This window comes from Chiloscyllium plagiosum, chromosome 12, assembly GCF_004010195.1.
Source record: "Chiloscyllium plagiosum isolate BGI_BamShark_2017 chromosome 12, ASM401019v2, whole genome shotgun sequence".
Taxonomy (NCBI): Eukaryota; Metazoa; Chordata; class Chondrichthyes; order Orectolobiformes; family Hemiscylliidae; genus Chiloscyllium; species Chiloscyllium plagiosum.
Window position 1 is genome coordinate 66,931,408 of NC_057721.1, and position 17,194 is coordinate 66,948,601.

The following is a 17,194-nucleotide window of genomic DNA, read 5'->3' on the forward strand; positions in this document are numbered from 1 at the left end:
GTGCTGAATCCGGGGGTTGGGACTGAGATAAGGTGGGGGGAGGGGAAATGAGGAAGCTGGAGAAATCTACATTCATCCCATGTGGTTGGAGGGTTCCTCGGCGGAAGATGAGGCGCTCTTCCTCCAGGCGTCATGTGGCCAGGGTCTGGCGATGGAGGAAGCCATGGACCTGCATGTCCTTGGCGGAGTGGGAGGGGGAGTTAAAGTGTTCAGCCATGGGATGGTTGGGTTGGTTGGTGCAGGTGTCCCAGAGGTGTTCCCTGAAACATTCCGCAAGTAGGCGGCCTGTCTCCCCACATCGGGTGCAGTGGATACAGTAAATGATGTGTGTGGAGGTGCAGGTGAATTTGCAACGGATATGGAAGGATCCATTGGGGCCTTGGAGGGAGGTGAGGGGGGAGGTGTGGGTGTATATAGACAAGTTAAGTTAGTAGACAAAAAATCTTGGCATTTCGAATGCCAAGTGGGCAAATATGACGCAATGCACTTTGGCAGGGAGAATAAAACAGCTGAATATTATTTAAATGGGGAAACAGTGCAGAAAGTTGGAGCTCTGAGTGATTTGGGGTTCCACTGCATGAATCACAAAAAGCTAGCATACAAGTTCAGCAATTAATAAGGAAGGTAAATAGAACATTGGTCTTTATAGCAAAGCGAATGGAGTATAAAAGTAGGGAGGTATAGCTAGAAATATGCAAGGCTGCAAACAGTTCTAGTCAATTTATCTAAGAGAAGATATACTAGCATTGGAGGAATCTAGATAAGGGTCACTAAATTGATCCCAAGTAGAGAGGAATTTTCTTGCAAAGAATGGTTGCTTAGGTCGGACTTATATTCATTTGGCGTTTAGGAGAATGAGAGGACACCTTATTGAAATGTACAAGACTCTTAGTAGGCTTAAAATGGTATATGTGGAGAGATTGCTTCCTCTTTTTGGCGAGTCTAGCACCAAAGGACATAATCTCAGTATAACGAGTTGTCTATTTAAGACAGAGATAGGTGGAATTTTTTTCTCTCGGAAGGTGGTCAATCTGTGGAATTCTTTGCTGCCGAGGGCTTTCAAAGCTGGTTAAATATTCAAGGCTGAGATGATTCTCTGAAAGAGAATCAAGGGTTCTGGCAAAAAATCAACAAAGTGGTGTTGGGATTATCATGTAAACTATAATGTTTTTGAATAGCAAAGCAGACTAGATGGATTGAATGACCAACTTCTGTTCCTACATCTTGTGGTTTTACGGGTCCAGATGGATTTCTTTCATTCATTCACATTTCCCATAACTAGTTGCCATTGAGAAGGTGATGGACAATACTTTTTTTGAATCATTGCAGATCATTTGTTGTGAGTTGACTCATAATACCATTAGGGCAGGAATTCCAGGACTTTGATCCAGCAACAGTGAAGTAATGGTGGGTGACTTTGAGAGAGCTGCAGATGCTGATATTCCCATGTATTTGTTCCCTTTTGTCCTTCTAGATGGCTGCAGTCCTGGGTTTGGAATGTGCTATCTAAGGAACGTTGTGAATTTCATCATAGGGTCATAAAAGAAGGTGGCTAATGAAGTGGGAGATAAATTAATGTTAAATTTCCAAACTTCCCTAGGGTCCATTGGACTCAAATATAGCAAATATAACTCCATATTCAAGAAGGGAGGGAGGCAGAAAACAAGAAATTAAAGGCCACTTCATTTGTTGTGGGGAAGGTGTTGGAATTAATCATTAAAAGATTACAACTGCACACTTAGAAAACTCAAGGTAATCAGGAAGAGTCAGCATGGTTTCATCAAAGGGAAAACATGTTTACCCAATTTATTGGAGTTCCTTAAAGGTGTTGCATGTGCTGTAGATAAACGGGAGCAAGCAGATGTATTCTACTTGGATTTCCTGAAGGCATTTCAGGATGCCACCTGGAAAACAATGGAGGAAAATGAAAGCTCAAGGTTAAGTGATAACATATTAGCATAGATAGAAGATTAACAGTTGGCAGAAAGCAGACAGTATGCATAAATAGATCTTTTTTGATTAGCAGAATATGATGAATAAAATGTGTGGGCTACACAGTGTATGTGGTGAGGTCACAAGATTTGTACAATTTACATCAACCATTTTGATGTGGGGCATGAAGGCATGCTAGCTAAATACCCTTCATAATAAACTATAACATTCATGTTAGCTTTAATTAAATAGAACAGTACAGCAGAGAACAGGCCCTTTGGTCCATACCGACCCTCTGAAGAGTATCCCACCCAACCCCTTTTCCCTCTGATTGATGCACCTAATTGACAATTTAAGCATGACCAATTCACCTAACCTGCACATCTTTGGACTGTGGGAGGAAACCGGAGCAAACCCACGCAGGCACAGGGAGAATGTGCAAACTCCACACAGACAGTCACCTGAGGTTGGAATCGAACCCGGGACCCTGGTGCTGTGAGGCAGCAGTGCTAACCACTGAGCCACCATGCCACCCTGGCCAAGATTGTGCCGAGACTTAATCCTAATGTAAAATATAGTAACTCACTGCTATCCATGTGCATATCCATGTCCCCAATGACTCTGCTTCCACCACCACAGCTGGCAACGCATTCCATGCATTCACAACTCTCTGCATAAAGAACCTATCTCTGACGTCCCCTTTATACCTTCCGTCTAATATCTTCAAAATATGACTTCTTGTACCAGTCCATCCTGCCCTGGGGAAAAGTCTCTGGCTATTGACTCTATCTATTCTTCTCATTATTTTGTACACCTCGATCAGGTCTTCACTCTTCCTCCTTCTCTCCAGAGAGAAAAGTCCATGCTTATTCAACCTTTCTTCATAAGGCAAGCCCTTCAGTCCAGGCAGTAACCTGGTAAACCTTCTTTGCACCCTCTCCAAAGCCTCTGTATCTTTCCTATAGTAGGGCAACCAGAACTGTACACGATATTCCAAGTGTGGTCTCACCAAGGACTTGTAGAGTTGCAGCAAAACCTCGCGGCTCTTAAACCCAATCCCCCTGTTAATGAAAGCCAAAACACCATATGCTTTCTGAACAACCCTATCCACTTGGGTGGCAACTCTGAGGGATCTATGTACTTGCACACCCAGATCCCTTTGTTCCTCCACACTGCCAAGAATCCTGTCTTTAATCCTGTATTCAGCATTCGAGTTCGACCTTCCAAAATGCATCACTTCGCATTTACCCAGGTTGAACTCTATCTGCCATTTCTCAGCCCTACTCTGCATCCTGTCTACGTCGTGCTGCAGCCTGCAGTAGCCCTCTATACTCTCAACGACACCTCCAACCTTTGTGTCATCTGCAAATATCCTCTTCCTTGGTGATTTTGTAATATTCTTGAGTTTCCTTTTCTTTCCATTTCTTTATTTATAGCTATATCCAGGATATTACTTATATCCTCTGTAGTGAAGACCAATATAAAATACTTGTTCAATTCATTGTCCAACTCCTTTTTCAGAGAGAAAAGGAGAATGTTTTTCTCTGTGGGTTGTAACTCTTTGGAACTCTCTTCCTCAAAACATGGTGCGAACAGAGGTTTTGAATATTTTTAAGACAGAAATAAACAGGTTCTTGTTAATTAATGGGGTGAAAGGTTATCAAAGGTAGGCAAGACTATTGATTAATCATTTAGCCACGACCTTCTTGAGTTGCAACTCCAGATTGAGGGCCTGAGTGTTCCTGCTCCTAATTTGTCTATTTACTTCTGAAATGATGGAGGGAGGCTGTTGTTCAGCAGCTGAAGATCCTTGGGCCTAGGGCACTGTGCCAACTAACTCCTGAAAGGCGAAGATCATTGGATGCCAACAATCACAGCCATCTACCAGTGCCAGAGTTTTTCCCTGATCCTCAATGACTTGAGCTTTTTTAGGGCTCCACACTCAGTCAAATGTGCCTTGATGTCAAGGCTGTCAATCTCACCTTTGGAATTATCTCTTTTATCAATGTTTGGACTAAAGTTGTACTGAGGTTTGAAGCTATGTGGGCTTGGTGGAATTCAATTGATGATGAATGAGAAGGCTTCTGGTGATGAGGTGCCACTTAGCAGTGCTGTCCAGAACACCTTCAGTGACTCTGGCGATTTTTGAGAATAAAAGAAGAAGGTGGTAATTGGTTAAATAGGATTAATCCCTCTTTTTGTGGACAGGACACATCTGATCAATTTTATATGGGTAAATTTGTCCTAGTTTTCGTGGACAAAAGAAAACTGAACAATTTTTTGTCAGGTGCATGCCATTATTGTATCTGCAGTGGGACAACTGGATTGGATACTTTGGAACACTAGCTAGAACTACAGGCCTGGACACCCATTCAATGTGACTGGTATCATCAGTGGCAAATTTGACAAGATCGCCTATCCTAACAAATAGGCAAAAGTGAGGACTGCAGATGTTGGAAATCAGAGTCTAGATTAGAGTGGTGCTGGAAAAGCACAGCCACTCAGGCAGCATCCAAGAAGCAAGAAAATTGACATTTCAGGCAAAAGCTCTTCATCAGGGCATCTATCCATAAAATAGCTGACCAGTCCTGGTGTTAAGTATTTGTGGGCACTTGATAGAGAGCTCCAGCAAATGTCTCCAGCAGAGTTCTTGAAGGAGCAGAAGAAAAGAAGTTCAGGGCAGTGATCGTTTCTAAAGTATGGCCTGTAATCAGTATTATTTGTTCCAGCAGATTACAATTATCTGCCACCATCTGATGTCAAACCCTGACTATCATAAGGTTTATCCTACTTGGTCAATATGGACTCCTGTAAGCTGTACCTCTGAATTCATCCCCGTCTCCTTTGGAACAGTAAGTCCATGCAGAGGCAGCTGTTGTCACTTCTGCTGGTGTACACCCTGCCACATTTTTCTGTATCTAATGCTGTTGATGCTGCTGGTCATCTTGATCCCCATCCAAGTTGTAAATTAAAACCACATGAGCAGTGTACTTCAGTGTACCCTCATGAGTTTCAGTTACATGCAGAAGTCACAGTTTGGAGCCAATTTCCAACATGCAATCAATTTCACACTTTTAACTCCCAGCTTCTCCCAAACTCCCACACTCTTACTGTTAAAACTCACCCTAAAGCAAGAGAGAGTTCATAGAAAAGGAACATAGTTTTAGAGGGGATTGCAGAGATTTTCAGGATGATGCTATTCTGACTGGTGGTGATGATGTTTTAATGATGATGGTGGTGATGGTGATGAAAGTTTTAAATTGGAGGTTTTGGAGACCAGAGAGAAGATTGGGATCTTCACAGGAGTATAGGATGAGTTGAAGCTCATTGGGAAAGAGGATGGCAAACTATCCAAGGTAATATTGGGATCATTGAGTCTGGAGATAAAAACGGAATAGATAAAGTTTTCATCAGTGAATGGACTAAGTTTGGAACAGGTGACAATAACATTTTATTACATTTTTAATAGGTCTTAATCTGCTGTCTTTGAAATTGAAGCTATATTTAGGAGTATAATGAATTTGTGCACTGATTATTTTTTTCCTAGCAATGTAAATAGGAAAACTGAATCCTGTCACTGTAACAAATTGAATATTGTTTGTTCATTTATTTTATGTAATCTAAGCTGATTGCACATTTGAAATTATGCCTTGTGTTGGAGGAATGTTTTTCAGTCTGCCAATGGCAGTGTATTCAGTAGCTGATATATGTAGCAAAGCTATCATCCCTCGGTCCTGCACTTGGTTAACTTGATATTGGAGTATAAAAAAGTCACCATGGTTCATGAGGGACATGGGAACCATTTATGGGAAAGACCACTAATGCAGAACTTGAAAGAAGAACATCTTATTTGAATCTGAAATATGCCAATAAAAGACCATCTACAGTAACATGTGGTCTGAGAATAATGTCTGCTTCATAAGCTACAAGACTTGCCAAAGACTGTAATTGCTGCTTTTTAATTTAACTGAAGCTTCTTTTTAAAATCTTTTTCAGTTTCCAAACTGTTACTACAGGAAGCTGATCCAAATTTCTCTGGTCTTACACCTTCATGGGTTTATAATGAAAATGGTAGGTTTACTGTCTATTGCTTCCTCTATTACATCCTAATCACTGCCAACACTACTACAGAGGAACCTTGATTATCCGAACGAGATGGGCAGACACTATTTCGTTCGGATAATTGATTATTCGGTGAATTGATTCAATGCCTCTCCTCTCAGTGTTGGTGTTTTCTGAAGTTTCCTTTTTCCTCGCAGTGCCTGTCTTGCTCCCTCTCTCTGTCTCAGGGTTTGTTTGTGAGCAGACACACACTTGTGTGTAAGGGACCAACAGTATTACTGAAGTGTGTCCCCCCCCCACCCCTCGCCCCAATCAGTTCAATAGGATTGACGCAGTGAGCACTTGTTAAGTCTGCTCCCCGTTCAGGGGATAGGCAGCAGCACACCATGTGCAAAGGGGGGGTTTAGGGTACACCCATGTGTAGAACTCCAGGGAAAGTGTGGGGAGAGAGAGCGAGAACGCGCAGGCGGCCAGTCATTTGGAGATGGTGCCTGGGCTCCCATTGATGTCTAGGACTGTTCTTGGCAGCATTCCTGTCAGCAGGTTCATTTTGAACATTGTAAACAAAAGATGTGAACAGTATTGAAATACATTTTTGATATAATTAGGACCTTGAGATCTTCTTCGGATAATCCGAAATATGGATAATTGATATTCGGATAATCAAGGTTCCTCTGGATTTGAAACACTTGCTAACATTAGTTGACGCATTATTTATATATAGCTGACCAACAACAAAAAGCACATACGCAACAGACACCATTTCAAAGCATGGTTGAAATTAAATCTAGCCCCTCAAAAGAGGAAACATGGTGGTCGAGCCCACTTAATCACTGCAGAGGCTGTGTGTCAGTCTGCCAGTGGTGGGAAAACCACCCACAGTGGAGTTGGGAGGTGGGAAGGGGCTGATTCAAAAAGTGAGCCCTGTGCCTTTGCATTGGTGGTAGCTTGGCGATTAAGTAGAATTTGCATGGCTGTCCTGTGTTTCCAGAAGAAGGCAAAGCAAGCCCTGTTGTACTGGGAAGCAGTGTACTCAATAGAAAGGTCCCTCTTTGTCAGCCATATAGTGCTCAATTGAGGAACTCAATACTTGGAAAGACAGGGGGCCGCTGAAAGCAGCCCATTGTTTATTTGGGTCTGAAACAATCTGAGATAGGTTAATACTAACTAGTACTACCCATTGCGATAACATCACGAGGATTTTGAAAGACTGGGTCCTCCCAACAGTCTCTGAAATAATATATACCATATTAGATTAGATTCTTTACTGTGTGGAAACAGGCCCTTCAGCCCAACAAGTCCACACCGACCTTCCAAAGAGTGCCCCACCCAGACTCATTTCCCTCTGACTAATGCACCTAACACTATGGGTAATTTAGCATAGCCAATTCACCTAACCTACACATCTTTGGACTGTGGGAGAAAACACGGGGAAAATGTGCAAACTCCACACCAACAATCACCCAGGGCTGGGATCGAACCTGGGACCCTGGTGCTGTGAGACTACAGTGCTAACCACTGAGCCACCATGCCACCCATAACCTTGTAGCATGTACTGTAAATGCTTGCAGAGATGCAATAAACTATATGCTGTTTACTACAAGATACTCATGTAGTTAGACCAGAAGTGGCAATCCTCATTTATACTAGACCATATGGACTGCGGAGAGACATATGACTAGAAAGTATTGATGGTAGTGTCTACAACATAGTGAGCAATGGAGCTGATTTGAAGATTTGCTTTAGCTTCATTTTAAGTAGTAATCACCAATGGATAATACCTGAAGACTGATTGACATACACATGCCCCACAGTGAGTGTGAAGATCATCGGTGGATACCTGAAAATCTGATGAACCCGAAAAAGAAAATCTTGCAGCAACTCATCTCTGATGCACACCTCAAAGGACAACAGCAAGCATTTTTGGAATGATGAGAGGTGCACCGCTACAGAGGAAATCTGCATTTCCAAACTGTAGGTACAGGCTGAATTGCGAACAGCCGTTGGAGATTACATTAGTCAAAAAATTAAAGTCCCTGGAATGAAAGGGAAACCTTAAATAGTGCAACAATTCAAGCTGAACAGCCGAGAATTTAAATAAGCTGAGTTAGAGTTCAGCCTGACACTGCCAAAGTGCTCAAAGAAAAACAGAAGTAGCAGGTACAAGACAGAAACTCACAAACTGAAATCAGAGAGTCACAAATTTACCAATTAAAATTGCATAAGCACTGGGTAAATTAAATATTTAAGCAGTCCTGATCTAACAGGGAAATCTCTTTGAAGTCTTCAATAAAGCCATAAAAAAGGGAAAATCCCCATTTCAGCCACAAAATGCAGGAAAATTCTCCATTACACGAAAGCACAGATGAACCAGCTTCACTGCAAAATAAAGATCTTTCAACCAGATAAAGATCCAACCACATTCGGGAACCTGTGGAGAACATGGCCAGGGAGAACAATGAATCCTCCAAATCATCTGACTTTGGATAAACAAAGATTGGAGAGAGTCAGGTTGTGATTAATGTAATTATATAAACTTACTGGCTACACTGCCTGAGTGGAAATGTTTTTCACTGCTGTCAACTCTCAACAGTGTTCAGATTCCCAAGATCCAGCAAGACTTGCAAGGAAACACAAACAAAGAGACAGCTATGAACCGTATATCCATAAATTTATATGATGTAATTATATAAATGAATAGAAGTGATGTAATAAAACAAGCATGAAGCATTATAAAGGCAGTAAGAATATACTTAAGAGAGAAATCAGGAGGGCAAAAAAGGGGACATGAGATAGCTTTGTCAAATAGAGTTAAGGAGAATCCAAAAGGTTTTCACAAATACATTAAGGACAAATGGGTAACTAGGGAGAGAACAGGGCCCCTCAAAGATCAGCAAGGCGGCCTTTGTGTGGAGCTGCAGAAGATGGGGATGATACTAAACGAGTATTTTGTGTCAGTATTTACTGTGGAAAAGGACATGGAAGATATGGAATGTAGGGAAATAGATGGTGATATCTTGAAAAATGTCAATATTACAGCGGAGGAAGTGCTGGATGTCTTGAAGTGCATAAAAGTGTATAAATCCCCGGACGTGATCAGGTGTACCCTTGAACTCTGTGGGAAGCTAGAGAAGTGATTGCTGAGCCTCTTACTGAGATATTTGTATCATTTTTAGTCATCGGTGAGCTGCCGGATGACTGGAGGGTGGCGAACATGGTGCCACTGTTTATGAAGGACAAGCCAGGAAACTATAGACCAGTGAGCCTGACGTCGGTGGTGGGCAAGTTGTTGGAGGGAATCCTCAGGGACAGGATGTACATATATTTGGAAAGGCAATGACTGATTAGGGATAGTCAGCATGGCTTTGTGGTGGGAAATCATGTCTCACAAACTTGATTGAGTTTTTTGAAGAATTATCAAAGAGGACTGATGAGGGCAGAGCGGTAGATATGATCTATATGGACTTCAGTAAGGCATTCCACAAGGTTCCCCATGGGAGACTGGTTAGCAAGGTTAGATCTTATGGAATATAGGGCTCAGATTACAATGGGATCTTGATCAGGTGGGCCAATGGGCTGAGAAGTGGCAGATGAAGTTTAATTTAGATAAAAGTGAGGTGCTGCATTTTAGAAAAGCAAATCCCTGTTTTTCAACTAAAGATCTTGTAATATTATTCAAAGAAGTGTAAGTAGCTTTCCATAACTCAACATCACCAGTAACACCACTACAAAAAACATTAACTGGAGATTTATCTGTCTGTGGAATCTTGCTATGTACTTTGTTTTCGACGTAAGTAATTAATTGTATGTAAAGATTTGCGTGAAGCAAAATTTATAAATTTTGAAAATCTTTTTGTATTTATAGCCAATAAATCCTTGCGTCCTCAAGAATCCAGCTTTTCTTTGAAAGAAGGCAAAATTGTTATCAGCACCCTGGTTACATTTGCTTACATCAAAAGTAGGTATACAGTATTTTGGTGTATATTAGTTGATATTGATGGAAGAGTATATTTCATGGCAATTCAGTTCCTCCTTATTTACTCGATCAGGGCATTTTACTTGCAAATGCTCAAAGAAGACACAATTTGTCAAAGCTTTTCACTCATTTTGGATTAAAACGTTTTGATTTGAAGACCATAGGAAATAGGAGCAGCCCATCAAGCCTGTTCCACGATTCAGTAGGATCATGGCTAATCTGATATTCCTCGCATCCATTTTCCTGAGTTTTCCCCAATACCTTAGATTCTTGATCCATATGGGAATCAATCACAGCCTTTACAAAATGTCATGATTCGGAGATGCCGGTGTTGGACTGGGGTGTACAAAGTTAAAAATCACATAACACCAGGTTATAGTCCAACAGGTTTAATTGGAAGCACACTAGCTTTCGGAGCGACGCTCCTTCACCTGATGAAGGAGCGTCGCTCCGAAAGCTAGTGTGCTTCCAATTAAACCTGTTGGACTATAACCTGGTGTTGTGTGATTTTTAACTTTTTACAAAATGTGTATTTTTAAAACATTATTCAAGTTCTGTGTGACCAAATAAACATTTATCCACCTTATTATCCTCAACCCAATATAATCGCAGTTTTGAACTTTTGATTTGATCTGGTCCCAACAGCCATAAAGGCAAGTTTCAAACTTCCATGAGACTTTGTGTGAAGGAACACTTTATGACTTCACTTTGGACAAGCTTAGTTCTAGTTTTAAGATTATGGATGTCCCCTCCATCCCATTGGAAGAAATAGTTTTATCTAACCACCCTATCAAATCAGATCATTACCATAAGCATGTCAATTAGATCACTTTTTAATTTTCTACAGTCCAGAGAATGTACATAGAAGCAAATGTTTTAAGTAGTAAATCATTCAACTACTTGAACATGCTCTGCTATTCATTAAACTCATGGTTGATGTGTTTGTCCCATTCCCCCTACCCTTAATATATTTTGATTCCCTTGCCCAAAGGAATAAGGTGTTTCTCTGTGCAAGCTCTAATGTGTTTTCTCATGCAATTCTCCGCTACACATCTCACTATGTATGCACCGTGCCTTTATGGCACTACACTCACACTGCCACCAGCACTTGAAGTGCTCACCAGTGCTGGGAACTTCCAGGTCTGGCGTTATATTTAAAGTTTAGCTGTGCACCAGATCAAGGCTACCAGCCACAATTAGCCCTTCACAACATACATACTTCAAGAGAAACGCAAATGAACAGTATATAAATGACATGGGTGACACTTCTTTGGAAGTAGAAGCTCACATTGATAAATATATTGCTACTTTAAATTGTTGCCTGTCTGATCAACTATCATATTAACTGCAGTTACACAGGGTACCCATCTTTAGCACCATACTATGTTAGAACTCTCTCCCTCTGCTGCTGTTTCCCTAATGCTCAACATAGTGCAACATCTTGTCATTTTTCAATGTGGGAGGTGGGGGCGGGCGGCCATCCCACCTTGGAAAGCCTACAAACAGTTGAAAATGTTAACTTTAATTGTACAATACGAAAGCAAAAAAACACAATCTACGTTCCCTTCTGGGCATGCTTCCTAGGAACCCTCCAACCACAAGGGATGAACTCAGATTTCTCCAGTTTCCTCATTTCCCCTCCCCCCACCTTGTCTCAGTCCCAACCCTCGAACTCAGCACCACCTTCCTAACCTGCAATCTTCTTCCTGACCTCTCCACCCCCACCCCCACTCCGGCCTATCACCCTCACCTTATCATCCTCACCTTAACCTCCTTCCACCTATCGCATTTCCAACGCCCCTCCACCAAGTCCCTCTTCCCTATCTTTTATCTTAGCCTGCTTGGCACACTTTCCTCATTCCTGAAGAAGGGCTCATGCCCAAAACGTTGATTCTCCTGCTCCTTGGATGCTGCCTGACCTGCTGTGCTTTTCCAGCAACACATTTCCAACTCTTATAACTGTGTGACTTGCTAGTCATTTCAGAGGGCAGTTAAGAGACAATCATATTGTGATAGTCTGGAGTCACATACAAAACAGCAGTTACCCTCCCGATGGAGAACCAGATGAGCTTTTCCGACACCTGACAGTGATGTCATGATTAGATTAGATTACATTAGATTACATTACAGTGTGGAAACAGGCCCTTCGGCCCAACAAGTCCACACCGACCCGCCGAAGCGGAACCCACCCATACCCCTACATTTACCCCTTACCTAACACTATGGGCAATTTAGCATAGCCAATTCACCTGACCTGCACATCTTTGGACTGTGGGAGGAAACCGGAGCACCCGGAGAAAACCCACGCAGACATGGGGAGAACATGCAAACTCCACACAGTCAGTCGCCTGAGGCGGGAATTGAACCCGGGTCTCCGGCGCTGTGAGGCAGCAGTGCTAACCACTGTGCCACCGTGCCGCCCACTAGGTTGTCTTTAGTCCATTAATTCCAGATTTTTATTAATTTCAAATGCCATTCTCTGCCATGAATATTAAATGAGTCTCTGGATTAGTTATCCAGCAACAGTATCACGAGAGCATCACTCCCTCCATGGTTCTCAGCCATATTCTTTGGAATTTTGCAGCAACACTCTGTGAAGGGCTATTCCTGACTGCCATTTTTGACCTGATGCTGGACTTTAAATGTATCACCAGCAGTAGGCGAGCCAGAAGGTTCTGGCTGTGGCGAGCACTTCCACCTCGGGTGGATGCAAGATAGCAGGAGCACATACCTTAGGGACATGATGCATGGGAAATCAGGTGGAGAATGGCATGAGATAACTTGTTAGAACTCCTGGGAAGAAACCCTTCATGAAACTCCCCGTGAAATTAACACAATTGATTCTTAGTACATTTCAGCCCATCGTTATCAAGACTGTCAGGAATGTAAAGCTGGTTTTAGCAATCTGTATTCATAATTTAATCTTTTTAATCCTGGGACAAATCTTGTGAGTCTATGCTATTCCTTCAGCAAATTCAATCTATCCTTCCTGAACTGTTCCTGTATATATATTTCAATATAAGGCTTCTCTTGGTTGTTCTGAATACGTACCATCACTTTTCAGGTTTCCGAATTAAATTTTATATCTAGTGTTTGAACCTCTTCATTATATGGAACAATATTTTCAGATCTTTGAAGAATATATTGTGTTTTTTTTTTGTGCAAGATCAAGGATGTTTATATCACATGTTTGCATAATGTTTCTGTGTTGCAGATAATCCAGAAATGGTCGGTTTGTTGTTTGTATCCAGTGTCTGCATTGGCTTGATCTTCATATTGTGCATATTAGTGATTCGAGTGTCCTGCCGACCAGATCTACAAAAGATTTGCAACAAGAACTCTAATGATAGGAAAATGGATTGTTGTCAGGATGAGAATGGAGATGAGGGTAACAGTAATGATGATGAAGATGAAAGCAGTGATGATAATGAAGAAAGTTCTTTGGACTTCACCTTTGAAGGATTAACAAAACTCTACAGGATAACAGGATCTAACATCAATGAAGCAGCAGAGATTGCTGAACGCATAGAACGTCGAGATAGGATTATACAAGAAATCTGGATGAATGGAGGTTCAGAACTGCCTGTGATTAGGAATCTTAACCAGTATTATTGATAACTAAAGATATGAAAATCATCGGTGTAGAGGAATTTGGCAGTTTATTATTGTGGACACGTCACAGCATACCCTTTATTATAACTGCAAAACACTTTGTTTTAATTTCTATTGATCACTTTAGTTACGGTTCCTTCTATGAAGGAAATTAATTATTGTAAAATGTATTAAGTAAAGTTACAAATGAATATTTTTAACAGGGTGACATCTTTTAGCCAGACCTCAACTTCCAAGAAAGCACTGTGAACAATTCATTTAGTTTACTGTAAGTTTAAAAGTTTCAAACACTGCAATCCAGGCATCTTGATATTGAATCAGGTTAGTTTTGCATCATTGCCATTCTAAAGCTGATTTATTCCATCTTTGATAAAATCAGATCAGATTCCTTAGATTTAGTGATGCAAATGTTACTCATAGTCTGAATAACAGCAACAAAAAGCTAAAGGATTAGTGAATAGTTTCAGTGTACCATATCCTTACAATCAATTTGAGCTTTCTGCTAAAAATATTGTTTTGATCATAAGAAATCATTTTTGAATATTTTCAATGTATCTAATTCCTAAAGGCAGCAATGTAAATAATGATACTTCCAATCTACTTCTTTTGTAAAGAAATGCCACTTTTCTTTTCACTGGTTGAGATTTGATGATAATATTTTGATTGAGGAGGTAAAACACCTATTGACATTTAAGTATCATTAATCCACAATGTGCATGTCTTGTTGAATTATACAAGGTGCAGATGCTGCTACAAGTGGTTTAAAAGAATATATTTATAGCCAAAACTTATATTTTGTTCTTTTTGTAAAATAATCATCTAACAAATTGAGAGTATTCTGTACCAAATGGTATATGGAAAAATCAAGCCACCATATTTCTTTTGTATTATCCAATTCTTGCAAAGATATGAATTGAGAGCAGAAATATCCATTTGATCCCTCAAAGCCATTCTACCATCAGTAAGACTGTGACTGATCTGTTTTGCTTCACATTCCACATTCCCCTCTATTATTGATAACCTTGTATCTCTCTGACAAACAAAAACCCATTAATCTCCACTTGAAAAATACACAATGACTCCACCTCCAACACCACCAGAGGCAGCGAGTTCCAAAGTTGGACAACTTTTAAGAGAAAAGAAATTCTCCTCACCTCTCTACCAGAAGAGTAACTCTTTTCAAATGCTGTCCCCTAGTCTAGAGTCATGCACATCAGGAAATATCCTTTCCAAATCCATCTTCTCAAGACGGTTCAGAATCTTCTATACTTAAACCACGTCTCCTCGCATCCTTCTAATCTCCAGCAGATATGAGTCGAGAGTGTAGTGCTGGAAAGATACATAGGTCAGGCAGCATCCGAGGAGCAGGAGAATCGACGTTTTGGGCATAAGCCCTTCATCTTCAATGCCCAAAATGTCGATTCTCCTGCTCCTCAGCTGCTGCCTGTCCTGCTGTGCTTTTCTCGCACCACACTCTCGACTCTGATCTCCAGCATCTGCAGTCCTCACTTTCTTCCAGTAGATATAAGCCTAACCTTTTCTCATAAGACAACCTACTCATTCCAGCCATCAACGTAATAAATAAAGGAAAGTACCACAGATGCTGGAGATGTGAAATGAAAAATGGAACATGCTTTAAAAACTCAGCACGTCTAGCAGCATCAGTGGATAGTGGAACAGTGAATACTTCAGGTCCAGCACAACATTTGGTGAGAACTGATGGAGTACAATAATGGATTTTTTTTACTGTTGACAAAGAATGGGGAAAGGGGTGATGGTGGGGAGTGTGTAGAACAGATGGTACGATTGGCCTTTATTTCAAAGGAAATGGAGTATAAAAATAGGGATGAAGAGTTATCTAGACTCAAAACGTTAGTTTGCTTTCTCTCTATGGATGCTGCCTGACCTGCTGTGATCTCCAGCATGTTTTGTTTTCAGTACAGATTCCAGCATCTGCAGTAGTTTGCTCATATAAAAATAGGGAGACCTTGCAAAACCTATAGAAGGTACTAATCAAACCACAGTTGGAATACAGTGAACAGTTTTGGTTCACGTTAGCTAAGGAAAGCTATACTGGCATTGTAGGTAGGCCAGAGAAATTTTACTGGACTGATGCCAGGTATGAAGAAATTTTCTTATGAGGAGAGGTTGAGTAGGTTGGCTGATATTCATTAGAGTTTTAAAGAATGAGAGGAAACTTATTGAAACAAATAAGATTCAGGGAGGGGTGCCTGACAACATCAATGCAGAAATGTTTTCTTCTTGGGAATGGTTTGTTACAGACTTGGGGACAAACAGGCATCACTTCTGGATAATCATATGTATTGAACAACAGAAAAATAGTTGGTTCCATAAATTTGACACGTTATTTTCCAAGAAATTGTTGAATGCATAAAATTATAAGGAGGAAAGGCAATTATAATTGTTCAAATCTGATTCTGCACATAATCAATTTAAGTAGAACCTGAAAGTTAACAACCAATTCATTATTTTTAATAACATTTTATTGAAGAATTAATGAAATTTGTAAAGCAAATCAATAGATTATTGGGCTTGAAATTGAGACAGGCATTGACTTTATTTGTAACTTCATGAAGCAAATACTTTAGTACGAGATGTTCAAGGGGATAATTACAATATCCTTCCAAATTATCAACATTCGTTTAAAGTTGTTTTTAAAAAATGGTGAATAATGTAAAAATGCTAGCTTTAAACTCCAGTTATACACTCAGTGATATCCATTGGGTTTCATCAAGGAAGCTTAATTTTCTCATGATCGAATTTTGGGGAATTTAAGATTCTGCAAGAGGGCCAAATTCATTCTCCAACTTTTGTAGGAGATTATTTCAAATGAATATGACACAGGGTGAAATATACCCATTTTGCATTCTACTTTTGTTGTGTTTGGCCAAATGAAAGCATCTCCATGAAATCTCTCATCTTAAATTTCACTTCTCAATTTTTATATATGTCTAAGATTTCCCACTGTCCCATTTTGATTGCTGTTTAATGTTCTTCTACATGCAGGATGTATTTCTGACTAGATAACTTCAAATGAAAACTGGATAGACTTGTCAAAGCTTGCATCAAGCAGACATCTGCTAGCATTTATGGTCAAAACTCATATATGAAGGTTGGACATTTCAATAAAGTACTGTAAGATGATCAGTCCCCATAAAATAAGCAGAGAGTGGCTGCTTTCAAAGTTGAAAGAAAGAGTATGGAAACAATTACTTATGTAAAGTGTATCCAGAACTAAATTATAATTCACTTCTCCAGATCAGAGTTGTTTAGTTTTGGCACATACCAAAAATATTTCGAATAAATATATAAGTTTCAAATATAGCGCATGAAAATAGGACTAAGAGTTCCTATTCAGCCCTTCAAGTAATTTTCCCACTCAAGGAGCTTATAGAGGATCTGTATCTCAACTCCATTTAACTACTTTTAATTGCATGATCTCTTAATGCAATATTCATTGTCAGCTTCCTTACTCTTGCCAAGGATTAGATGCAATATTTCAGTAATCACTTCTGCTATAAGTCTCATTTTTGCATTACGGTTTTACTGCTAGTAATGGAATAACAGTAAACTCCCAAGCTTACACAGTCC

General features: G+C 40.3%; 1 protein-coding gene across 4 annotated transcripts in view; it reads left to right on the top strand.

Annotated features, from left to right (window-relative positions):
- Positions 1 to 14,189, top strand: part of LOC122555375 (protein eva-1 homolog C-like) — a 145,182-nt gene extending 130,993 nt beyond the window's left edge. For 3 of the 4 annotated variants that reach the window (XM_043701325.1, XM_043701326.1, XM_043701324.1), the window contains 3 exons: positions 5,929 to 6,003; positions 9,860 to 9,952; positions 13,185 to 14,189. In XM_043701325.1, coding sequence (XP_043557260.1) covers positions 5,929 to 6,003; positions 9,860 to 9,952; positions 13,185 to 13,585 — 569 coding nt within the window. In that variant the 3' untranslated portion in view covers positions 13,586 to 14,189. The remainder of the gene's footprint in view (positions 1 to 5,928; positions 6,004 to 9,859; positions 9,953 to 13,184) is intronic. The other variant, XM_043701327.1, reaches the window with a different exon arrangement.
- Positions 14,190 to 17,194: the final 3,005 nt, after the last annotated feature.